Here is a 27029-nt window from a genome sequence, read left to right on the forward strand (position 1 = left end):
TCGGAGGTGAGTTATAATGCCTGCAGATTCTGTGTTTACATTGGAAATACTTGACAGAGTCTTAAATAAGCAGTGCTACCAGGTGGGCTTTTAAGAAAGACGATATTTATAAAAAGTGCAGTGGCTAAATCTGAACTTAACTGCTTCGTGCGTTTGTGTGACATCGTGTTTACAATTTTCTCGTGATTTCTTAATGAAATAGAGAAGTTGCTCACCGATCACATAAAAGCAGATCTTCGGGTATCCTTGTACTGAGATTGCTTTGGCGTTAAAGGAACAAGCTTAAGGGACAGTGTCAAAATAAGAACACTACACTTTGTGATATTTACATTCTCGTCTGGGTTCGTGGTGATGCTCAGCATCTCAGCTCTGTATTTGCGGGCATTGGAGGTCCAGCCAGGGTGCGGGATCAGGCCACGGGGTGTTCCTTTGTAGCGAGTCTTCCCTGTGTCTGACTCAGATCAGACACTGACACATGGGGCATATTCTTATTTTCACTTCAAATGTGCTGTCCTCTCCCATGCGTGTTGCCGCAGCACCTCCTCTTCTAGGCCAAGCCCTGTTCCCAGGGCTGGGGCACACAAGAAATTTGGAAGCGCACGGTGTTCCCATGTCACAGAATCACAGGATTGTCTAGGCTGGAAAGGACCTTCAGGATCATCAAGTCCCACCGTTAACTTGACCTACTGAGTCCCATCACTAACCCCGTCCCGTGGTGCCACATCCACACGTCTCTTCAGTACCTCCAGGGCTGGGGACCCCACCACTGCCCTGCACAGCCCCTTCCAGTGCTTGGCCACCCTCTCCATAAGGAAATTCTTCCTCGTGTCCAGCCTAAACCCTTACTGGTGCTACTGGAGACTGTGTCATGTAATGCGTGTGCACCCCTCCTCTTCCTAGCCTTCCCGTGTCCCTCACTAAATCTCCTATATACGCGTATTAATTTCCAGGGAAAACAGTGTAACAGCCACGGGGAAATGCTCCTGATGTTCAGATCAGTCTCTCAAGCCTGTGTTTATGTGAGTCATGCGAGGGGTTTTCGTACAAGTAGCCCTATTAACTTCAGTGCATAAATGGTGTCTCTTGTGCACATGGGTTTGCAGGATTAAAATCTCTCGTAAATGTTAATAGATAACATGTTCAGCAGCGTCGGAGCATTGGTGTTTTTCTTTGCTGCAGCACTGCAGAGTCATTCTACCTCTATAAAACCCGTGGAGAGATTTTAAGGTGGGCCGAACACATCTCAGAGATTGGTTGCTTGATTAACACAAGGCCTCCCAGTGACAGCCCTGCAAAACAAGCTCCAGCTTGGCCCTGTGCCTTTTTCCACTTTGCTGGTTCTGCTGCCCATATGTGTCAGCCTGCCAACGCAGAGCATCGAGCGCATTTTAATAACTGCTGTTCTTCAAATAATTTTACTACTGCGACAACAACTTTATAAATGCCTCTTACACTCCTCATGGTACAAGATCAATATACCAACAGCATTTTTCTTCTCTTTTTCCCTTCCAGGAGCAAATTCATCAGTGGTTGCTGATTTCATGCCTACGTCATCATGGAACATCTCAAGTGAATTAGATAAAGGTAAGTGGACAGAAAAATACAGAAAGATGTGAAATCAGATTTTAAAATCTCAGTTATTCTTCTTGACTCCACCGCATCAGCAAGCAAAAGGATGAGGGGGCATTTAAGATCAACCTTGTTTGCCTTGTGATAATTTGACATTTAATTACGTGTGGTACTGTGATTTCTGGAGAATGCTGTGTTCGTTTCTTGTTCCAGTAAAATGTTCCACATGGTAAAAATATTTCAAGATGTGAGTTCTGTTAGTTTATGAACTGCTTGACATTTTGTCTGGTGGATCTTAGGATCTGAACTCAAAATTAACAAGCATCAGGCAGAGTCAGTTTGCCTCATTGTGTTTTATTGTGAAATTTAGAGGGTTGGAATTAATAGAAAGGAAAATGCATTTGCAAGTGGTAATTATGTGTGATTTTGAGCTTTCTGAAGGGTATATATTGTGAAAAAAGAGATATATTTCTCATTCCCCTTCATTTTGTAAATTATGCACCACCAACTATTTAAACCAAATTGCTTAGCTTCCTGTAGCCCTTATTCCAAGGCAGTGGCCTGCAGCTTCTGAGTCAGTCTGGTCTTTGAAATGCTTCTAATGTATCCTTTACAGTGGAGGATGCTGTTAGCCACACTAACTGTTCAATTTGTCAAACAATCTCTTTTCACTTGTGTATAATTTTGCCAACCATTAACTATTTAGACTGAAATTTCCCATAGTTGAGTTCTGCCACAGATGGTTTTCCCAAATGTTTTTGTCTGTATTTTGTTAATATTTTGTACGAACATGTGTGCATAAAGTTTAATGTTTAAGCTTAAATACGTTTTCTGTGCGTAAGTATGAAAAGAATCTGTAGCTCTGAGCTCTTTACGGAAGGGTTAACTCTTTCCCTGAGAGCAAGAGTGCATCAGTTCTCCGGGAAGCAATTATTGCTGGGAGTGGGTTTGCCTGCAGCTTTATTCCTGCTAAAATGTGGCTGAATTGTAACTTTTTTCAAAACTGCAGCTGATGCACACTCAGGTGAAAACCTTTGTGCATTTGCCTACAGACTCCTGCAGCTCTGCTGCTTGCGCTAAGACCAACTGCGTACCAGACCGGAGAGGAAGAAAGCCAAAGGGCTTGTGCTTTCCAGTGGGAAAGGCAGAAAAATATGTAGTTAGTAAGGCCAGGATTTCCAACTCACTGCAAATTGCTCTAAGAAGTCCTTGAGGGATGGATGTCCTATCCCACTGCAGTGCCCGTGGCATCACGGTGCCCCTGGCAGGCCTGGGCTTGGTGCTGGGAACGTCCCGAAGCTGCTGAGGAACCCGGGCAGTGATCCCCAGCAGGATGCCGCTGTGCTCCTTGCTTTGTTTGGCAGGTTTTTTGTTTTTAGGAGGTAAGAAGTGGCCTAGAAGGAGCAGGTAAAGGCCACAAAGGCAAACACTCCAAAGTTAAGAAATGCCAAGGTAAGGCAATCGGACAGTCTTAATTCAGGCCCCCGATGTGATCCTTAGCAGGACCTTTACTAAGCTACAGGGGAGGTTTTCCTCTAGGAACCCGGCCCGTCATCACAGAAGTCAGAGTCACACTTTGTTGAGGTGATTGAAATATTTTTCTGCTGGCCATCATCAGTGAGATATTCTTCATTCTCCCCCGTGAGCCCCAAGGGTTTGATAGGCTATGTGCCCATGGTCAGGTTGCTATCTGTCACTGTGTGAAAGCTGTGTGCTCCCAACCAAAACCCGGACAGAGGGGAAGGTACAAAAGTGATATTGAAGACAGTATAATTTTACAGCAATTTAAGACTGAGCTGATCTGAAAAATAGCCCTCAGTAGCTTCTTTGTTATTATTGCTTACGAGAGATTTTGTGTAGACTGGTTTCTTATGACCAAGGTGACTTTTTGCCCATATTTTGGTTAGGCTTGCTCTCAGCTGGCTGTTCAAATGCTGCTTTTTCAGTAGGACGTGCCCCACATGGGCACTCTCCAAACCCTTGCTTTGACTGACCAAGCCTGGAAGCAGAGCAGGCTGCCTGCTGGCAGCAGGGACTGTGTGGATTGCCTGCTTCCTTCCGAGTCTGCTGCCTTCAAAGCACTCTCAACTCCAAATTCTCAGATCATCAAAATGCAAAGTACCAGCTTGTATCAGCCAGAGTTCGGAGGTCCCTGCTGTGTCGGAAAGCAGCGACTCAGGCATTAGCAGAGGTGAGGCTTTGGGCGGCTGCCACCAGCTCGGGCACAGAAATCGTCCCGCGGGCCTCAACGTTAGTAATTAAACCATTTTCCATGTTACCTCCGTGGCACCTGTTCCTGAGCTCTATTGTCAGGAACAGGTAAAATGAAGTTTCACGCTTCTAATCCACCTGGAATGTGGCAATTATCACTGGCTGGGCTGAATCCTGCATTCCTGGGGGATTACCGGCCCCTTTGCCCGCCCGCGATTAGCATTTAGACTGCTGTAAGCTTGCACACCTAAACGCGGATTTACATATGTGATTAAAATGCATTTGGTGCCCGAAATGCTTAGTCAGAGGGGAGGGTTCTTCCAGCGTGCCCACAAGTGAAGCGAGGCACACACGTCTCGTCTTGCCCAGGAAAGTAGCGGGGGCTTTCATGTGGGCGCTGCCAGTTCTCGCTGAAGGTCTTTGAAACCCTCGCTTAGGTGCAGCCCGACGCGCCGCAGCACAGGCGAAACCTCGGGGGAGAACACGAGGCATGCTCTTAGTTGCCATTTCTTTTTGCAAGCAAGCAGCTCAAGAGATCAACATCCACTTGTCTTTGCTGCAGTCAGCTGTGAGGTCACGCAGGCGTCCCAGTAAAACTTATTTTAAAGCCTATTAAGTTCACCACATGAAAGCGGTTTCCAGCCAAATTTCCCAATTGAATGGCTGTCCGCATTAAGTGACTCTAACTCCGTGTGCTGTCTTTTGGAAACGAACGTCTCTTCCTCGAACATGTCTCCTGGGTTTGCAGAAGGAGGAACAGCTCATCGTCTCCTTAAACAACATTCTGCATTTTAAAATAATTACTTAATACGGTGCTTTCCCTGACTCGGAGAGTTCTGCAGCGACCATCTTACAACTGAGCCCTATTCAGGTTTCAATTTCTATTAAATAAGCTAAATCGACAGCATTAAACAGTTGCCTGTTTATTCTTTTTAACAGGAAATGAATTTAAAAGAGACGCAGCCACCCGTGAAGAGCTGTTGAAAGCAACGATTGATGGGAGGGAGGAGGTGGTTTCTCACCAAAACCTTAAAAAAACAAACAAACTATGCATAAAAATAAAAAAATAATCACTTTTAAAATAGGAGAAATTTAGCTATGAACATATTCCTCTTTCCCGACTGGTAAATCATGGCGTGCAGAGGGACTGCCACGAGGGAAAAAGAGAAATGAAAACGCCATCTAATAGGTATTTAATTATATAAGGAGAAATAAGGGGAAATATATATAAGGGGAAAAAAGGGTGTCTGGTGGAAGGAGAAAGCCCAATCGGGGGCCCAATCCCCGGAGCTTGGCAAGGCTGGGAAACGTCCCACAGGGCACGTCTTCGCTGTGCCTGACTTGGGGATTTCATTGTCCGCCCCTTTCTTCCCTAGGTGTTTGAGTAGTATTTCTCCCCTTTGTTGCTTTGTCCTTCACCACCTTCGTTTCTTTCTTGTCTTTCTTCAACTGCCTTTTTGTCCCTTACTTCTTGCTCTTTTTTCCTTCCTGTTGTTGAAGGCACTTTGATTTCCCATTTCTCCGTGCTCGTGCATTGCCACCCGTCTCTCCCCTTCCCCTGTGGGACAGACCCCTGCCCCAGCTCTTTGTTTGAGTAAGCTTCACATTTACCACAAGCTCTTCTTTTCCCTGATCCTTACTTAAAATGGCAAAGAGCCCTTCATTCAGCTGCTTCTCTTTCACAAAAATGGTCATGGAAGGGTAGGCTTTTCCTCACATCAGTCTTGTGTTTATTTACAAGGAAATAGATAGGCCTGAATTTGAACGAGAGCCTACTTCCATCTGGTACTGCAGAGGAATTGGTTGGGAACTCTTCATCCTTAGGCAATGATACTATTGGAGTCTCTGCCAAGAAAGAGCTAGCATTGAAGTATTATTTTCTTTTAATTGTGAGTGGGGTTAAACTCCTGCAGACATTCACTGAACAGGACTCTCCATGGGACTGGTAAGACAACGGTGCCTCTGCTGAGGCTTTCCCTGGTCAGGTCCCCCCCGTGCCCACCTGCGGCCTCGTTGGGAACTCGTCATCATGCAGGTCCCAGGCCGGGCACCAGGATGGGTCCTGGCCACTGCTGAGCAGAGCTAAGGACATGGGTGCTGGGTTGCAGCAGTGCTATGCCAGTGCCGGTGCCTCCTCCTCCCACGACCTTCTCATTTCTTCCTTCATTTTCCAAAGAAAACCTCTTATTGTGAGTTTTTGCAGATCCTGCCTATTTTCCTTTCCCTTTTCATGGCCTGTCTGCTTTGGCAAACAAGTATAAAATGTTGGAATGATTCAGGGCTTGGGAACCATTTTCATTTCCAGACATCCGCAATCCCCAGCCTGGGCTCGGAGCTCCCTGCTGCTCGCAGCTCCTCTGCCTGGCACAGACCTCAGCAGCACGCTGCAGTCCCGCAGTGCTCCAGGTGTTGTGCAGAGAGCCAACATCCCCCAGGGAGAGGGCAGCGAGAGTCAGGACTCTGCAAAATGCTCCCCAAATCCATCAGTGGTGGTTTAAGGTTAAGCTGGGGTTTATCCCTAAGTATTCAAAGGCGCATCGATAACAAGGATCACCTATAGCAAGCATCGCTCCTCTGGGATGGTGTAGGGGTCCAGAGCAGAAAATTATTGGGGTAGGGCGAAACAGGGCGTGGATGAGCTGCAGTTTTTGTTCCACTACCTTGTGCATGGCACTGCATGTTATTAACTTCTTGGAGAAGCCAGCCTTGCCATCCGTGCTGACAAATCCAGGCTAAAGCTGTCACTTCAGCAAGTCTTTCCAGGAAGGGATATGACCTGGCCACGAGTCTTCGTAGAGAAAATCTTTCTGATGGCCCGGGGAGAATTTGACTCTTAGGCAAACTACATCTTAAGAAACATCAACAAAAGCAACCGTGGACAAAGCTGGGTGGATCGAGGCCTCCTGACTTCGGCCCCAGTTCTTTAGAGATTTCCAGATTTTCTTTTGAAATCACTGGATGTGAATTTGATACGCGTGGTGAAAGGGGAAGAATTACAGCTTTCACATTCATGCACAATTTACCTTTTTATTTTCCTTTATTATCTGGGGGATATTCGGTAAATCAAGCTCCCCTGATGGGGCACAGGGTTCGGATTCTATTTGTGGGGTCCCGTTAGTAGCGCGGCAGTAAATTACTGCTACTTTGTTTGAAAATTTTTTTAGCCACAGTACATTAGCTCCTTTTGTTTGCTTTTCCACTGATGGAGTGCACGTTTTTATTTGAGAATTTGTGTTTCTTGAATGTCTCATTTATAAATAATACAGGGTGTGAAATTTGGAGGTCACAGAACAAAACATGAAAAAGAAACCACCCTGAGTAACATGCGGCATTCATGGTAAAAATCTTGCACGAAATGCTTTGCTTAGGTTGGATTTTTTTATAACCTCCAAGTGTGCAGTGAATATCTGACCGTTATACATAAGGTAACTATATATAATAACCCTTTCCTGGCTCATCCAGCTATCTTTGTTTATTTGAAAGATTGATAGATCAGAGGGTCAAGGGACGTGTTTTATTGTAAGTTTCTGTTCCAAATTTCCTGACGTTTTTGTTTTTTTAAAAAAATAGACCTTTAAAAGGCACAGAAATGGCTAATAAGAACCAGATCCTAAAGTGATGCTATGTCAAAATGTCAAAAATAACAGCTTTTCTTTGACTCTACAGCATTAATCTTAGGGCACATACCTTTCTATACACCCTTTCTTTAATAGCTTGATTTTTTGTATGTGGCTCTTTACTGCTGAGCAGCTTCTAAAGTGACAACAAAATCCCTTGATGGTTTTCAGTAGTTTGGTTTATAGCTAGATGTGGACGTTTGTTTACCTATCCCAAATCACTTCTTTTGTGATAAAGTTTAGGGGCTTCCTACTTGTGCTATAAAACTGGTTCCTGAGTAAAGAAAAGCTTCATTTCCCCTTGCCAGATTACAGCGTCAAAGCTATCACCAAGGCAGCTGTCCTTAAACCTGGGAGTTAACTCAGAAAAGGAGAGACAGATGTGAACTGTCAGATTCATATTAAGAATTCACAAAGGCACGAAGGGCAGTGAGTTGTCCAATTCCCATCCCAGAGCAATGGGATTCAGGTGCTTGGCCCCCAATAATTTTTTGGAAGTCCTCTGGTTTCCCTCCAGAAGCCCACCCTCCCCTGTGACCCAAGGCAGTCTCAAAGCTGCTAATTGGAAAGCAACAATTGATTGTGAAAATCCCAAATTCAGTGAAAGTTGCGTGTCGACATCTATAAGGCCTTGGGCATCAGTTGGCGTGTTTCAGTTCAGGATGTTATCCTCGGGTGGCATTCGTGCCTCTAGATAATGTCTGGGAAGAGGAAGCCCAAGACACAGCTGCAGTATGTATCCTGAATCGAGCCTTACACATACACACCGCTGAGGAAACTCGTTTGAAAATGAGCTGGGCAAGCAAATGCAGTTGTGTATTTCCTTTTGTCCCAAGACAGTTGACATTGAATATTTCCGCTTCTTTGTCTGGACTTCTTTAACTCTGATATTCTTCATATGGGTTGCCAAATCGTGGGTCGAGTGCTGTATCGCTTTCCTCCCTCTGTCATTCCTTTACTTTTATTCATTTAAAATAAGTGAAATTCCAGCCGGGAGTCTTCCCTTTGCCCCTTTTAATAACAAGGGTCTGTTGATCGGGCCCACAGATCGGACCTGCCGGGAGTTGCCTTCCTTTGTGAGTTATGGGCAGATGAAGCAATCAATGGTTAATCCTTTTTCCAACTGAGAAATATGTGCTCTGTCTATGGCTACACTTCAGTAAGAAATCCTGCTGGTTCCTTCTTCAGCGTAACTGGAATAGCTTAAAACCCGACTCGATTGAACATATGGAACAAACAACAAACCCATCCAGCGCGTTCAGGCTGGGTGGGCTCCAGGTTGTTGACTTTCCCCAGAGAGAACAATTCCACACAGAAAATTTCCGACTGTCTGAGCTCAATGTTGGTGCTGATAAATGTGAGGACGGGGTGCATCCAAGTGTAGCATCAGGCTGGACTAACATGGCTCATCCAAGGCTCGGAGTGAATGAAAATGCTTCTTTCCACACTGGTATAGTACATCGGAAAGGCTCTGACAGGCCCACTGATGAGCTTGGGTCTTTTTCTTTTTAGATAAAGATTGTCTGCTCTCTAAGTTACCAATCAATGAATGTATTGGTATGACTGAGACTCGTTTTGCATTTTGTATTGTCACCGTATGTTATGACAAAGCGCTGAGCCACTAGGCCTTCTGGTGCAAAAGGAGAAGGCCGGTAAGCACCCTGCAAGCTGGTGTCCAAATGGCCCAGCTCCGGCCTGCTCAGACAGCAAGGAAGATTTGAATTTTCAGATCCAGAATTAAACTTTTTCTCTAGTTCAGCAGCTGGAAATGTTGTCCCTGCATTTGTAGGTTTGCTCCAGAGAAGGTTTGGAGCTGTTCCTTTTGCCGAAAAGTGTGCTGTGAGCATGGTGGGAAGGCGCTGGGTGCACAGGCCCCTGCTGCACCTGGATGAAAGCTGTTCCTGCAACTGCCGTGGCTTGAATGAAGACTTTGAATATTCTGAAAGATCAAAAGGGCACAAAGAAGAGGATAAATGAAACAACAATTCTTCTCATAAAATGATCATTTCAGGGTCTAATCCTGCATCCCTGTCATGCTTTAAACACCTAGTGAAACCAGAAACACGTAGCGGGCACGGTGCTTGCGAAAAGACCCTCTCGCTGTGGCCAGCAAAGTCCTCCTCTGAGCAAAGAGGGTGTTACTGCTCTAAGAAGTGTCTTTGGTAATTTAAGATAGAGTAACCATGTGGTCACAGAGGAGATTAACATTCCTTGGCCGGGGAGGACGAGCTTTTATTTTGAAAGCCACCTGGGTTCCACTTAAAAGTAGTAGAATACTTAAGAATTTATTACAACTGGGCAGGCTCCTATTTAACAATGTCAAGACGTAGCTGTGGAAATACACACACTTTTCTTCTTTCAAGACACGCAACACAGTACATTTCGTCCTCGCACAGCTGTTGCTATTCTGTAACATCAAACCAGCAAAGAGTTTGGCCATGAAGGATACCTAATATTTGGATTTTATATGCAGTGTCTCCAATTTATGCGCTTAGAATCATGAAGATGACTTATGATGTGTTGTGTTTGCATTGGCAACGGCTCAAAACCAGAAATATATTTCAGGCTTGGCTTTCCAGATATTATCTCAAGTCATTTAAAAGTTCATTATAGGGCACCCGCTAGTGCTGCTATAGTAAAGGGGCTGTCAGCATTTTTCAAGGGTTTATAACTCAGCCATTAAAAAAAAAAATCTCTGTGGGCTGAAACTTGGCATTCAGGGTCTAGGCCTAGCAGTAAATTGTTTTTACAAATTAAAAAAAAATCAGTTTGACTATTATTAAATTATAGGTGGGGTAAATTTTATTTAGAACTTTTTCCGGCTATTCTCCTGTATTTCTGTAAATTAAAATGTGTCTGAAATGTTTTTATAGAGTGCGACTCTAAAATACGGACTGGCTTTTGTTATGTTCTTGAAATCCTGAGATTTAACTTAAAATATAATAACAGTGCTTATCCCAGCGTAGCACTTTTCACCTTCAAAGTGCTTTACGAGCATTATCTCATTAATGTACATAACAGCCTCCCCATGATGTAAGAGGGATTATTATCCTCACTTTATAGCTGGAGAAATTGAGCCAAAAGGTTTAAGGCTGTTTTTAAAAGGACTTAGTTGCACAAATCCCAAGTGAGCTTTGATTGGCTTTGGGTGTCTACTTCCCTTCGGCTCTTCTAAAAATCACAACTGAAGTGATTCACCCAAGACTGCTCAGAGCCAGCATTAAAACTCAGACTTTCCAACGGCCCTTGCCACTAGACTATTTAATTCTCAGAAACACAGTCATTATTTTCTAGGTAAGAACCATCCTGTTTCTAAGAAATTATTGTTTTGGGCAGAGAGAGTCAACTGGGGAGCTCCTCGATGACAGGGAGGCTGTCAAGTGAAGCACAGTAAAAAACGTGCCGTGAGGTAAGGCCACGGCCATGCGACACGGTGTCGTCATCACGTGTGCAAGCAGCAACTTCTTCCCATTTCATCAGTGCTCACCTCCTGCTGAGAGCACAAAAGGTGGATTTAGCCCTGTTTTTCTTGGCCTCTTCTGTCCCAGAAGGAGGTGGTGTTAATGCTGACGGCACCAGCGAGTGGCTGATGGGGAGTGGCCTGGACAGAAACCTGGACACAGGCAGGAATTATTTCCTATGTTCTTTGCATAGGTGTTATTAAAAGGAGAGGATGGTAGCAGTAGCTTTGGAGATTTGATGGGCTTTGGTAGGTGAGAGTTGTACAAAAGTGTTAAAAATAAAATTGGGCTTCTCTTTGGGTCCTCCATGCAATGCAAGGGCAGCAATGGATGGCTTTCCTGCGTGCAAGGGGAGGAATGCTCATAATTTGGTACGCCTCAGTAACACCACAGGATTTTTTTGGAAGCACCGTTAGACCTTCAGCTTATTTTCAATTACAGAAATGTTTTATCCATGAGAATCTTCTCATGACGATTCCAGCTGCTTGGAACTTGCCCTGTTTAAATCTCATCTCAGGTGCCTTACAGTCTGCTGCTTGATCAGATTTAAGATTTGGGTGCAAAGTGTAGGTATTTAAGAACCAAGCTAAGCTGAATTTAGCAGATGCCTTTCATTTTAGTGTTTCTGTAGTAGTTTGTAGAGGAAAGCGGAGAGAGCTTGAAGAAGAGTCAGAAGCTCCTGACACTGAGAAGTTGTTTCTGTTTGTACCTACAGAGAAGTTTCATCATAACTCGGGCTGTAATAGCCATTTTTCACTGGCTCACTGTTGGTATTTTTCCTTTAGACTCCTTCTCCTGCATTTGGTAACCTACGTTACATCTTTACTCCTTTATTTGCCTCCTCTGCATACCATAGGACCTTTAAAATACTATATTTACTGTGTGGGTTGTCAGCAAGACCGTCACAGGACTGAGGCCATTCTGTTTTCTGTCTGTATTAGATTGCAGATGTCTGAGCCACTCTCTTTGAAATGTTATCAGGAATTATATAAATGACTGTGGTATAGAAATGTTACATTGGATAATTAAGTGTGGTTCTCCAGCTCCGTGCTATTAGTGTGATTTTATTAAACACAGATTGTGGAGGGAACCCAAAAATACGTGTGCTGATTTAGATTATGCTTCCCAGTGAGGTTGTTAAGATGCAAGTCTCAAGCGTTTCTAGTCCTGCAGTGAAGCATGCAGAAATGATCCTGGGGAACTAAAAAGCCAACCTGACGCCCAGGTTAAAGACATGGAACCCAGTTGTCTGTCTTCACCAGGCAGCTGGATCTCTGCTCTTTTTACGCCATGCACAGTTTGAACTAACTGGATCCGCGGGAGCAGAGGTAACAGTAGTACTTTGCATAGTTTCATACCTGCACATTAAAAGACTACTTGATCAGTGAAAGAAAAATGTGTGGGCAGTTTCTTTGTGCTTAATGTTTATCTTAATAGCTCCTCGGGACCAAATGAGATCAGGGACGCGTTGTATAAAGTGCTATGTAAATACAGGGTAGGAACTTACATGCTAAGTAGATTAAACACAAAGGGAAGAGATACTGATATTCACAAAGCATAATGAAGGGAGTAGCCAGCGAAGACATGATTAAAATAACTAATTAGGGAAGTGGATTAGTTAGGCAAGTTAGTTAGCTGAGCTGTTTTTATTACGTGCTGGAGGTCTTTTTCATAATTTTAGGCAGGCTTATTGCTGGAGGTTTCAGTAGATGTACCTTAACACGGCGTAGCGTAAGCGGCACAGCACAGATTTCCTTACTGATGGGCTTTTCTTGACCTCCCGGGCTCGCTCAGAGAGCACGGGAGCAGAGTACAGTCTCTGGGTTTCTCATTGCTCGGCTGCCCTGCTGAGACAGCCACCAGATGATAATGGTTTTTGGCCACTAATGACCACCATTAGATTTGAACCTGTGACACTGAGATGAAAGCCCGCGTATTCCATTCCTCGTACCCAATCCATCTTGCTCTCTGCCTTTAAAGGATTTAATTAAATGCTGAATACAGTTAACTAGAAATAGCCTTCTTCCTGACCGGTGCAGAATGAAATAGCACTTGACAGGAGAAGGCAATGCTCACGAATGGATTAGAAGAGATTAATTTTGTGAAATTTTCATTTAACATTCCCCATCGTAACAAAATGGAAGAATTCTTGATCTTCTGCTTGTACCTATCATGAGACCTATTTCAGATTAAAGATAAACTTCAGTTCTCTTAGCAGGGAAAAGACTGAGTAAGAACGAAAGCCTTCATCTCCTCGATATGATCCTTATTCCTTCATCTGTGCAGTTGGTGCATACAAAATCATTCACAACATACTGCCTGCACTGCTCTGCAAGTCAATTAAAAATGGCTGTGAGACCTTCATTTCTGAGAGATTCATTCCATATATCGGTACATTCTGTGGATCCTAACACAAGCAGGGGCAGATCTCCAAGGCAGAGACAATAAAATGAGCAGCTGAATTTACAAAGGGTGTTTTTCACATTTACTGGTTAGCAAAAAGGAAAAAGGAGATAGAGAAGTAGCATTATCTCCCTTTTCTGCGTTGAATGAAGTGAAATAGGATGATGTTGAGAAAGTAGAGAAAATCCATGGGCATAAGAAGGAGAAGAAACTTTGAAGAGAAACAGTATTACTACAGTGCAATGGAAATTGTGAAATTTGTTCCTTTTATTAGCATGCAAAACTATGTGGAACCTATCACTGGCCCTATCAATTAATAAGTATTTGAGTTTTTTGCTAAACATGATAGCCACTTCCTTTGTTTACTTTTCAAAGACAGGAATGAGGTGACTTTAATATGACATTTTCTGAGCTGGAATTCCTTATTCACTCTTTTTTCTTTTTCCATAACAGATTACTTCTTGACACTTGATGAACCTATGAATAACATAACTACCACCCTTGGCCAGACGGCAGAGCTGCACTGTAAAGTCTCTGGCAATCCTCCTCCCACGGTTCGCTGGCTGAAGAACGACGCGCCGGTTGTCCAGGAGCCCCGGAGGATCTCCTTCCGTGCCACAAGCTATGGATCTCGACTGCGAATAAGGAACCTTGACACTACAGACACCGGCTACTTCCAGTGCGTTGCAACTAATGGCAGAAAGACTGTTTCTACCACCGGTGTGCTCTTTGTCAAATTTGGTAGGTTTTCTCCTATTAAGTTGTTCAAACTGTTGCTTAGAAAAACAGTGCAGGAAACTCTGAAGAAAGGTGTGTTTATCCACTGAAAATGAGTGCACTGATGTAGCGGTATCAGCAGCAGCCTGTTTCAGCCTATTTCTGGCAGTTTATCCCTTCTGCCTGTTTGCTCTTTGCTCAGCTGAGATGCCCATGTTGCCAGCTGAAATGGTGGCTTTTAATATATAAAAACCTGGTGGAAGCAGGACTGAAACACAGGGCCACTTAAGAGCAGTGTTCATTAATGTGCTACCTGAGTGGATTCAGACCAGACGAGAAAAACTTACGTTCTCAAGTGCCTGAGGGACCTCGTTTTTCTCCAGTAAGTGAGAAATTTCAGCTTGCAAAAGATGGAGTTGGGACGGAAATGTTAAATGCAGTATAGATCGGAAGCACATTAATGATACATATGCCTTTCAGATAAAATAATCACTTTTTCGTCAAAGTTTATAATGAAATGATTGCCTTCATGGATGATCCTAATACCAGGAAGATTCCAAACCAGAAACGGGTTTTCTGCATCTTCTCCTCCACCTCCACATTCAGGGTGAAATACTTGACTCGGATGAGAGTGTTTGCATGGAGTCCTAGTTAGTCCTCACAGCAACACACAATGAATGGTGTATTCAGTGCATTTCAGAGTCTTTTGTTGTAAATGTCCCAGATTTTCTAAATCATAATAAGAAATTAATCACTAGATGTTCTCATAAGGCAGATGTCCTTTAGCTTGTTTCTGAAATTTAGGAGATTTTTATCTGAACAATGATACTTTTATAGACATTCCTGTAGAAAGCACTGGGTATTTTTCATGTTTTACTGACTGGAGCAATATTTAATCTTACAATTCAGTTTCTAGAGCAAATGCTCATTAGTATGAACTGCTGCAGCTGACTCTTCAGTTTACTCTGTGTTGGTGAACACGAGCTCAGCCTGTCGAGTATTTGCCAAAATATAAACGCCGAGGGCAGTAACAGCGAAACGCTGTCAGTCAAAGCCTGCAGAGGTCAGAGGAAATTTGATCAATGCATCTGGATCAGGCCAAGGATGAATACCCTGAAAAATAATGAAGATTGATAGGGGGAAATGACGCTGTTTTCTCCCAGTTACAGTCACAACATGCTTTTGTATAAGCCTCCTGTGGTTTACCATAACCTTTTTTGTTATGGCCCTGAACTCAGCTGAATTTCAGGATCCATCCCTCACCTGTTTATTGCCCTTATCTATGGCATTTCGCAGACAATCACCGCTACAGGATACAGTCTTGTCTTTGGTACTGAGAAACTGAGACTTGCCTCTTAAACTACATAAACCACATCCAACATGGCAGACTGTTACTTTTATCTTTTAAAGGTTTACAAAAGCTTCCTGCTTGTTACCTCACCATAACTCATCACACTGTTTTTCTTCTGTCACTTTTCCAGGTCCCCCACCAACAGCAAGTCCAGGATCATCGTAAGTTGTTTCATGTCTCTTGTATTGATTCATTAATCTTGCATTTCATCAGTCAGAAGTTCATTTTTCATTTTGTGTGACAGAAGCACTTTTACATTCCACTTTAAGTCAGATAGGATAGTAATTTATTATAACTGAATTATCTGTCTCGTAGATAAATTTTCATGTTATCATGTCAACTCCTATTTCTTAAGCTAGACTTCTTAATTTCCAATATTATTTCCTTTAGATCCCCTGATGCCTTCAGCCTTTGAACTGATCTCAGTGTACAAACAGAGTATACCGTATAAGTAAAAACTGATCTTCACACTTGTCATAGCCCAGTCCAGAAAAATCTTTGTCGCTATAAGTAAATTTTAGTACCTACGGGATTCTTACTAATTTAATGGAACTAATGGTCATAAGCTGGATTTGTGTCTCTCTGTATCTGTGGTGGTAAACAGTCATAAAACTGAGTTTTTAAAGATCAGATACCTGGGTTCGAGTAGTGGTTGTTTTTACAGCAGCCTCCCCCTATCCTGGAGCTCAGGATCTGCTCCTGCTGCTGGGTCCATGCTGCTGCCTCTGAGCAGTTGCCACCTTGTATTTGGCAGTTGAGCTTCTGTCTGTGGTAGGCTTTGAGAACATATCAATCTCTAGTTTCAAGATAAATGAACCAACTTGATCACCTTCTACAGTCCCCCATTTCTTTTCAAGTCTGATCTTCAGCTGTTCTGAAGTTTGAAATTAGTTTTATGATTCTGTCCAGCTCATTCACGCCTTACACATGTGGAACAACACTGAAAACCCACCTGTCCTAGTGAGGAAGTTGCTCTGTTAAAAGAGAAATACCGCAGCAACAGAAAAGTGAAATGAAATTATAATTACATTTACAAGGGATGCAAAAGTTTGGGGACGTGAATGCTCCTGACTGTCTTTACGGAAGATTGTTCACAAAGTAATTGCAGAGGAAATGAATTAGCGAAAGCATCTGACCACAAAAGGACATGCTAGGATGCCCTCTAATGGAACATCATAAAATGTGCTTTTGTCTTTCCTTTGGAAGGTACCTGAAACGAAGTTACTGAGTTGGTTTAGGAAGGGGAGCTCTTTGCTCGATCTCAAACTCCTTTTTGTGACTGCAGTGTTCTGGGGAGAAAAGCTTCATGGCAGGGAGTGGAGGCTGTTGTGCTCTGGTTTGGAGACTTTTTTTAATAATCTGAGAAAGTGTGCATTTTGGGTCTACTTCTGCCTAGTTTGGGGTTTCTAAAATTTGTAACATTAGGCAATATGTCCCAAGCTGTCAGAAGCTCACAGGAGAGCAGTGTGAGCAGAGAAAGCAGGGAGCTGTGCTGGAATTTCCCTGTCTGGGCCACTGAGGATTGCCTTGCTTTTTTTGAAACAAAATTGATTTGGGAACCTTTTTCCCATTTCTCTTTCTGGCAATTTATTCCTTCTCCCCCCTGCCCCCTCCCAAATGACTACATCTTAACTAGCTAACAGCCTCACCCAGTTATGGAGAAGTGACAGCAAATGGTCCCACTAATTCAGTGAGAGTCAGACTGAGCTCTGGGGCGATGTCTGCACAATATCATCCAGACCGCAAGGAAAAAGACAAACTAGTTTTGTTTTTTTCCATATGCTCCGTATCAAACATGAAATTGGCTCTAAAGTGATTTAATGCAAGATCTTCATTTTGCTTTCAGCATGCCCTGCCCATTGTTATACATGCATACAAACAAAGATGTGAAAAGGTGAAAATAAAGTGAGACTTCCTCTGCAGTAGTTGACTTCAAAATTGTGCCTTTTAAATTTGTAACCAAGAAAGATATTTAATCGCACTTCATTACCCTGGGAGGCTGTGGGTCTGTCTAATGAGAGGCTGCATTGTATTGAACATTGGAAGGTAACATATGCGAAGAAATGTGCACAGGCATCTCTGTTTTGCTGAATGGGGAACATTTACATTCCTGTAGCAGCTAACCAGATTTAATCTATGAAATAAGAGAATCAGGAAGAAGCTTACGAGAGAGAAATGATAAACTTGGAAGTCATGCTAAATTAGAGTAAAAAAATGTCAGTGTGCATTGTCCTGAACCTGGTTCATATCTGCTGCCAGTGGCTTGAGTGCAGCAGCCTTATGGATTGCAGCGGCTGGCGAGTTCCAGCTGCACTGGGCTGAACTGCAGAGAGAAATGATGTGTCGGGGAGTGCAGGGGAGAACTGTCTCAGACTGTGTGCCTCGCTGTTTGCTCATCTTTCAGTGCTAAAAATATCTTGAGAAGTGTATGGCTGCTCATACATAGTCTTCTCCTCGTGCGAACTAGCAAACAAATTATTAGCTCTGAAATTAATGAAAATTTGGTGGAAGTGCCTGTAGGAAGAGTGATTCCACATTACACAAGTAAATGTCACAAGTGTTTGAAGAACTGTTTAAAGGCAGCAGTACTCTTCATTGTAGGGGAGCAGAGCATTTACTACAGCTTTGGTAAATTTTCTTGTCTGAAAATATTATTGAAGTCCTAGAGGTTAATACCTTTGGTATTTTGATTGTGAATTTCTTCGGATATGAAGAGAACTTGGAGCCTGTTCTGTGTAGGATCCTTTGAAGGCGTCAGCCCTTGGACTGTGATGTTCTTTCTAAGTCTTGATGCCATTTTAGGACTCCTCATTGCTAGTAGGTGAACGATAGGTACAGTCATGAGAAACATCTACGTTTACCTGTGAAAACTCCCCCCATCCATGCCAACCTCAGTGTTCAAGTTCCAGAGTGGTAGATGCACGTACGTGGCTGTCCTCCCTTCCCTTCATGTTAGACTCATGGGTGACCAAAGGGAAAACACTACAGGGAATAGTCCTGGAAGCTGGGTCGTAAAATATCTTCCTGCCCTTTTTTCAAGAGTTAAAACACTAATTCTGGTGCTTTGGATAAACTGAGTGGGGGTGCATGGGTTCAGCTAATTTCAGACCGCGGAATGCGTTGATGGGAACTTAGGCCTCTCTCCCCCTGCTGTGAAGGCTGACCACTGGTGTTGGCTGAACCAATGACACTTACTGTAAGTCATCCTAGGGACATACCATTTTATTTTACAGTGGTTAAATAGGGAAAGCTCTTTAAAGCTCTGGTGTTGTGTAAATGAAAACTCATACTTTGGTAATATTTGTGCCTTATCAGCATGAGTTTCTTCTCCTATGATAAATAACACAATCAACCAAATCGATGTCGAGTAACTGCCTTTCTCAGTGGGCATGCTTTACCCATGCTGTCTTTATTAATCTACCATAAGTGGAAGGTTCTGTTCATTTAAGGATTTAATTTGAGGATCATGTTTTTAAAAAAATCCATATGCTCAGCACTTTTCTTCATATAATTTATAGGTGCAGAGTTCTGCACTGATGTGATGGCAGAAAAATAGATGGTTCAACTGTAGCTTAAAAATAAAAAGGTTAAACGGATAACTTCTGTAAAAGAAGACAGGCAATGCTAGATAACATCATAATTCATGTGTGTGTTACATCCTTATTCTTTCTGCTTTCCTTTAACACTGTTATGGTTAGCTAGAGACAAATGTCTGATTTGCAAATCAGTCTGAAGTGAATGGAAGAAACTCCAGCAGCAGTATAAGGGAATGACTAAAGCAAGGTACTGCCCTAGTGCAAAGCACTGGCTGACCTGAATGTCCTTCCTTTAACTCTCCTGTGTTTGGCAAAGGTCAGCTTTAAAGCCCTTATCTGCAAGGCCGGGGAGCTGCATTCCATCGGCAGGCTCTGCTGCTCAACGTGTGGAACACAGCTTAAAGATGATGATGCTTTTTTTCCCCCCCAAACCGCTCACTCCTGCTTTATAAATACATCATTATTTATCTGTGTTTTGCCGGAAGGTGCTACAGATACAGGGCCAGCTACAAGCAGCCCGGGGAGCTGTGGGGAGAGTGCAAACGCCGCTGTCCACAGTCCAGATGCGTGCCCGGGAGCTGGGCGGCTGCGCCGGCTCCAGCTCTTGGGCTGCTGAAATAGTTTCCATGAAGTGGATGGTGTCAAGGGCACCTCCGCAGCAGGCAGGAGTCAGGGGCGTCTCATCTGGCGGATAAGGCAGGTCCTGCTGGCTTTTGGTGCGAAAGGCCACCAACAACCAATTTAGCCCTTTTTTTTCTTTATTTTTGAAGTTCTGATGCTTCACAACACTTTGAAACTCACTTTTTATTCATAGTCCATAGCAAGGTTTGGTCCTTTAAGGACACAGAAGTCTGCACATCAATCTCAGATCTCTCCAGTGGCTACAGAGATAGGGGACAGCAAGGACTGAGGTGAGAGCACAGCAGGTTCCAGGAGATGGGATAATTTACTGTAACAATAGAGGTACTTCGGCCTGGAAAATGGTTGTGTGCCCAGTTTTTTCCACAATTAATATCGTCCTTTTTTCCTCCATCTGTATTGTTTCCACTGCCTGGAGCGATGCTCTGTACTTGCCCAGAACTTCACTCGCTAACTCCAGGAAAAACCGTGGGTGCAAGTGACTAAAGTTGGAGGAGAGGCAACTCACCTGCACTCTGTTCAAGAACTGCCACAGGAGCTGTAGCGGGAGAGAAAACAAATTGCCTTTTTATGTGGTCCAGTCTAAAAATGAGCTAGACAAACCCTGCTGGAGTGTAGTCCGGTGGGAAGAGTTCAGGAAAATGTCAATTCTCTGTTGAAGGCGTACAAAACCCACACAGAATCTATTGCTTTGTGAACACATCTTGAAAAGGCTTAACCTGCAGGAGAAATGTGTCACTCGGCAAGGCAGACTTCTGGCTTTTTTACAGTGGAAACCTCAGAAGAATGGCATGGCACCTCTTAGAAGCCGCCTGTGAGTTCACAAGACGTGGCGTTTTAGATGTTAAAGGAAAAAAAATGTCTAGTTCATCAATATTACTGCTCTTGCTGTGACAGAGAGACAATAGCCCGAACGTAAATCAGCCTGGACGTGTGTGCCACGGACTGGTACCTCCCGTGGGGAGCACACCCGGTCCTGGTGTCAGTATTGCTCTTGAACAGCCCTCTGATTCCTAACCGAGCCTTCTCTCTATATAAGCTAAATATATGGTATTGTTTTGCTCTTTATTTAACCACTGGGAATGAGGAGAGGAGGAAAAGAGGAGAGGAGAGGGCTGTAATTTTAAGGGGCACTTGATTCATAAAATCAAATGGGGTTTGTGATTCCCAGAAATTGCTTGCGAGGCTTGTGAAACCACAAACCCCGCAGGATTCTCCCATCCTCTTTTTCAATGATTAAGATTTTTTTTTTTCTTTAAGTGAACCACATCTGGGTTTTTTAGTAAAACAGATCTTTTATACAGTGGCTCCGTGTGGCTGGATGTCAGCATGGTTCTCTGCTACGAGAAAACGCATAACCACTGGCCGGCATCCAGGGGAGGCTTGGCCAACTGCGTTTGATTGAGGATTTCAGAGGGACTTCTCCCCTTTGACCAGAGAAGCTAAATTTTAGAGAAGGAAAAAATACCTGTAAAGAGGCAAGAGTGGATTCACCAGGAGCTGCAGCCGGAGCCTGACCCCCCTGCTGCTGCCCTCAGCACCCAGCGCCCCTGGGCTCCGCAGGCCGGGCACCCAGGCTTGCCGCAGGCTGCAGGTGGAGGAGCTGCATGCATTTCCTTCGCCACGGGGCTTCTGAGATGCTAGCTCAGGTGGGATATTGTACAGGGAGGCCAACGTAAATATGTTTGTGCAAAAAAGTCGTGCAGCCTGAAGATGAAGTCGGAGTGGCTGATGCTGACAGAAACCATGTTATGTTCTGTTGCATTACTTCATTTGAGTGAAAATAATACTCTCGTGGTCTTGCCAGGGTCTGAGAGTCAGATTAGCTGCTGCGAGCGTGCCAGTCATGGAAATGAAATGTTTCCAGGGAGAGCTGGGCTTGTGCTCTTCACTGTGTCTTTGATCTGGTGCACGCTTATCTGTTCTGCCGCTGTCTCACCTTCTCCCTTGTCCTGGTTATTCCTCTGTGATTTTTTTTGGCAACATTTCTGTGGCACCAGGTGACTGCTGACGCCACCAGGTGTGTGGTTCAGGAGGGAGCACGCTCTTGTGCATCCCCAAGCAAACACAAGTCCATGGAAACCTCTGGGTAAATGTAGCACTGGATTTAGGATGCCATATTTATGTCTGGTATTAAATGAATTGGTCATAGCCAGTGTTCTAGTGCATTTTATCTACAGCTAAATATACATGTTATCTGAGAATCCCAGGCTCCTTTGCCTCTTTACCTTCTCTTATCTCCCAGAGCACATATGGGAAACTGAGCCAGAGTGAGATTAAAGGTGTGCTTCAGTCGCCTTCACTGCAGCTGTTTTATGCTAGCTCGGATGCAGTTGAAGTCATGCTGGTCACCTTGTCTGGCTCTGACACCCTTGGGTTTTTGCTCAAGATATTACATATACACCCTGTAACGAGACAGAGAATTGAGCTCTGTCTCTGGAGGCCCAGACCGATACCCATGCTAATGGATTATTGTTGTATGCTGTGGCTGTGCATCATCCAGGGGCTTTCATGTGAGCAATGCTGCAAAAATTTGAGGTCTCTGCTGCAGAGCTCTTACCCCAGCTCTTACCAATGAAGTGGGTGAAATTGTGTTTTGTTATGCTACGGTAAATCTGCAGAAAAGAAACTGGCCTGGAGTTTGGAACGAGATTTACCTTAGAAAGTGCTTTTCATTTTGAAAGGGTACCTGATAAATATTTTTACATATTTTAACTACAGTGTTCCACTCTTATCTGTCCTGTAGTGCAAACAGAAAGCCCTTCTGTCTTCATGTGGTCTGAAGGAAAGGTATGACACGATATGGAGACATAGTTGTATTATCTGAAAACAAATTAATCACACTGATGTCAATATTTTTTTAGGTAGGCAGAGAGAAGGGAGTAAAACACATTATGACTTGGACATCGGGAGCCAGAGTTGCCTAATGCATTTTTATAATACGTAGGAAAAGACAATGTGCTATTAAGAAATGTGTTTGTTTTCATTCTGCGCATTATCACCCATAGCAACTACATATGCAAATAAGTGTTTGGTATAGAAATGGTCTTTGTGGAATGCTACAGATAATATTTGAAGAGTATTTGTACTTGTATTTCTACAAGGCTTTAGTATGACCTGGTTGCCCATAGTCGATAACCACGGGCGTCGTACACAGGGTTTGTAGCAGGACCCCAGCAGACTTGGGGAGCTGAAACACTGACCCCAGCGTTTTGTCCTGAAGCCAGCTTGTCTGCTTATGAATGGTACTGCTGCCTGCTCACCAAATCTTTTTCAAGCACAGGCAGCTTTGGGAGGGAGAGGCACGGCCACATCCAGGGCTGAGCGTGCGCCTGGTGCTGTGCCGGCACGGCATTCAGCGCTTGGCTGTTGGTCACTTCAGCAGCCACCCTGTGCTACCTGAGGACAGCAGCAAAAGCACAGTCACTGCCTGGAAGTGAAGAGAAAAACGTGAAATTGCTGTTATTTGCTTGGGAAATGCTCGGCCTCCAGCATTTTGGAAATACTGGGTCAGTCTTGTGCCTTTTATATTGAGCATGTTCAATTAGCCATGCTGCGTTAGTCCTGTTGCACTGAGTTTGTTTGACTGTGTTCAGTAAGTGCTGAAGATAGCACCAAAAGAGGAATTTACGCTGTCATTATGAACTAGGCTCAGATACCCTCCTGTCTTTTAACACTGGATTTAGGAAGATTTCAAATCCCATGCAGAAACCTTAAGGGGCTGATACATGAAGAGCAGGAGAGGATAGATTCTCCTTTCTTTAAGGAGTTTCAGTGGATCATTAGAAAATTTGGCTTATACAAACACTTAAGGAAATCCTATAATTATATAATTTGACCCTGAGCTACAGACTGTGCTCATTTTCCTGATTTGTTTTAAAAGGAGCAAAGTGAGCATCATATTGAAGTTTCTTTCTTCTATTTGGCAACAGAATGGGAAAAAAAATCAGGAAAAGCTGAGAAGTTGCATTCCTCACTCTGATCGTCTCCTGCAGCCTTCGGGATACCATATTTGTGGAGATAGCCTTTAACTGTTGCAAAAAAATGTGATCATTATGCAGTTAGCAATTGGTGTTGGACTAAGTCTGCTAATAAACCGAGTCTTGTGAGTTAAACCACATAGTCAGAGCGGCCAAGTATTGTTCCTGTTTAAGCTATAGATCTTTAATGTCCCACGGGGGCCTTTTTCCCACCGCACTCCTTGCCAGAACTTGCCTGGTTCAACGCACCCCAGGACAGGCGACCCGTGCTGCTGAGCTCTATGTTAGGGCTGCAGCCAAGGCTGGCTGGTAAAAAGGAATTGCATTTGATTAAAAACGTTGAGCCTTCAGTATCTGTTTTCATTCCGTGTCGAAATGAAGCGGAGACCATTAGGCATTTTTCTCAGGGAACGAGCAGTGCACAGCCCCCAGCCCAGCACATGCTCACCGTAGAGGAGGAAGGCCTTGGCTGTGCCGTACAGCACACATATAACCTGCTTTCCCCATCTCCCTCATGGTCTTCCCCAATAACAGTGATTTTGAGGCCAAGTTTCATCTAGCCCAGAAACCCTTCTGGAGCTGCTAAAGGATTGCAGTGGCAATGGCATCCAAACCACTGTGTTTTATGAAACATTCCAGTTTTCAGAAGATGATGTTTTTTCTATCTAAGACAATTCTCCTCAAAAAAAAAAGAAAAAAAAAGTCTCATTTAGCTGTAATTATAGGGGTGATTTAAATGCCTTATAAAGATTTCTTTGAGCCTAAAGGCTGGGAGGTAAGATCTGACAGTAGTACAGTAACAATGCATGTCACCCTCCTGATCTGTGTCAGGTTACAGTACTAGCTGAACAGAGCCTATCTTTGTGCTGCATTTTTTTTTTTTTTTTGGTAAGGGCTTGTCCTGAGTGCATGTCTTGACCTCAAAAAGAGCAAATAAAATTTGATTTTGATGTTTTGGAGGGTCTCTGTGATTGGCAAGTGAGTAGACCAGATTTGTATTGTATTCAGGCAATGTGATATCCAAAAGTTTTTGGCAGAGATTATTGTTCTGTTGTTTTATTTGTGTGTACGTACAGCACAGTGTCGTCTCCAATGGCTTTTCATGTAAAAGCTGCTAAAATAGAGCCGGGTGCTGCAGTTTTGGGGAGGGAGGGTCATAGGTTAAGATGGAGCTCTTTCTGGTGGCCATACCTTAGGGCACTTCCCTGTTCTTAGGGCACTTCCCTGGGCATCTGGCCATTTGTGTGGCTGTGGGATTTTGGTCAGGTGTAAGGGGTAAAATAAAGAAGTAGTCAGAGTTTTCAGAAACCAGTTAATGTCAGAGGTTGTCCCCAAGGTACGGTGAGATTCTCCTTTGCTGTAAGGCCTTTAATTACAGGGGAAATCCTGTTTAAAGGCTTATAATACATACTTCTGTGGTTGTAATAAAATATCCTGCAAAACCAGGTAGTGAAATCTCAGTGGGCAAATCTCAATCTCTTTCTCGTTTCATTCTTCTTTTCCTTTAGTGCCCAGCTGTCACTGATATTCCTTAAACAAATCCTCTTCTGCCATTTTCAGTCTGCACTGATGTGGAGCAATGAGAGATCTGCTGGAGGCTCATCAGATCTTGCTGGCATGCAGCGGCTCAACGCTGGGAAAACCTTTGCACATCTTTTTGTTTTATCTGCTGGCTGCCAGCCTCACTGCCTACAGGCTGAAAACTGAATTAAGGTGAAGCATATAAACCATTAGGGTGGTGAAAGCTCCAGTTGCTCGTGGTAGCAATTATTCAAGAGAACAAATAATAATATTAATAACTTAGAATATTACAGACAAAACTTGGGTACTGGAAGGGAAGAAGGCAGCATAAAAACCATTTGTGGCCTCTGTGTGATGGATTTGTCTCCTGTCCCAGGCTCTCCTTCATCCACGTGAAAAGTAATCGCTCCATACGTGACCCTGTCTTTCTGTCCCCTTCCTGTGGGCTCCTTTTTCAGAAGGACTCAGTACTGAGCCTTCGCCTTTTCACCTAACGAAGGGGACATTTTCCCTGGGCCCTCTGTGACATGACGTACTGAGACTAGGGATGTGCCTTTTGCAGGGGTTCAACTGGAGCTACAAAAGCCCAGGACTGGGCCCTGGGGCTGTGTGGTGGACTGCTCGCTGCGCACCCCTCCACATCGCTGCCCCAGCTGCAAACCAGCCAGCAGCTAAATTTCCTTCCCCAGTGTATCCATAAATCTTCCAATTTCACAAATGTCTCAGTGATTATGGGGTGCTGCTCCTTCCACTGTGAACGGTATCCTGCCTCCCTGGGGCTGGCCCAGCGGGCCTGCTCCTGAGGGAGCGTCGGGAGCAGCACGCTGTAAGGCTTCTCTGGTGAAGGCCACATGAAAATCAGCATGGACGAGCAGTTTAGAAGGGCCACCCGGTATCATCGGCTGGCACGCTGTAATCAGCCAGTGTCGTGAGCACTGTGACCAAGAGCCCCGTGACGAAGGGGCGGTGAAGCCCCGCGTGAGGCCTGAGGGAGCCGTTCCCACCCTGAGCTCGCAGTGCCACACGTTGCTGCGGGGACGTGTCGATCTCCTGCAGTCAGTGTAAGCATTTACCCAGGGCTTCCACAGCCGTTAGGAGAACCAGTGGTTTCGGTCTCAGGGCGTGTGTTTATTCAGTCTAGTAAAAACATTAAAAATGGGAATAAATCTGTATTGACCCAAGCTGCTCTCACTACTGCCATGCGGTATAAAACCTTCAGAAGGAGTTTTCCTATAAAGATAACATCGCTGCACAACCCGCTGGGATGTACCTACCTGGTCGCAATTTGTGTTCCTTCTTCACAAAATCATTAAGTGCAGGGAAGAAGATTATAAGGTGTTACATTATTTATCCTGATAATTAAAAACATGCACAACACTTGAGCCTTGGCTGTTCAAAGCAGTAACCCTGGGCGAGTTCAAATACTGTAAAAGGAGTTAATCATCGATTTCAGAAAGTGTCAAGTTTATTGATCTTGTTAACAGGAAAATATGTGTGTGGCTACCTCAGTGGGAAGGAAAGCAGCTATCTGACCTGTTACTAGTTGGATGCTGTTATTGATGCTTGAACCCGCAATGATCCATGTTAAGCAAAAATTAATCGCAAACGTTACCCTGCCATGGCTTTCCAGGCAAATGTCTTATGTCAGTAAACGTACTTAAAATAAATACATTTTCTTTCAATCGTGATTTTGCTTGAGATGAATGGAGACATTCTTTGCCACAGTGCTGCCCGACAGTTAGCACCAAGAGCGCTTAGCAAGGCGATCCCCTTCCTGGGTTCACAGCTAGTTTAGAGATTCAGAGGTTTTAGAGGTGAGAAGAGACTGGTGCAGTCCTCCACCTACCCAGCCTGGGTAATGGCAGCTGAAGTTAGTTTTTCTCCCCCTCAGTTATGTTACGTTTCAGATCTTTCTTTTGACTTAACTGGAACACATCCCTGCAAAAAAATAAGCATCACATTGATTTTATGTGTTTAACTTCTGCACAGGTTTGTGCTGTGTGAAGTCGAATGCCTTTATAAGA

At 43.9% G+C, this 27029-nt stretch overlaps 1 protein-coding gene across 3 annotated transcripts in view; it reads left to right on the top strand.

The window, feature by feature from the left end:
- ROR1 (receptor tyrosine kinase like orphan receptor 1) overlaps window positions 1-27029 on the top strand; it is a 156192-nt gene that overhangs the window by 103292 nt on the left and 25871 nt on the right. For all 3 annotated transcript variants that reach the window (XM_035564402.2, XM_050712196.1, XM_035564403.2), the window contains exons 2-4: window positions 1513-1584; window positions 13715-14002; window positions 15460-15490. In XM_035564402.2, coding sequence (XP_035420295.1) covers window positions 1513-1584; window positions 13715-14002; window positions 15460-15490 — 391 coding nt within the window. The remainder of the gene's footprint in view (window positions 1-1512; window positions 1585-13714; window positions 14003-15459; window positions 15491-27029) is intronic.

Source organism: Cygnus atratus, chromosome 8, assembly GCF_013377495.2.
Source record: "Cygnus atratus isolate AKBS03 ecotype Queensland, Australia chromosome 8, CAtr_DNAZoo_HiC_assembly, whole genome shotgun sequence".
In the NCBI taxonomy this organism is placed as follows: Eukaryota; Metazoa; Chordata; class Aves; order Anseriformes; family Anatidae; genus Cygnus; species Cygnus atratus.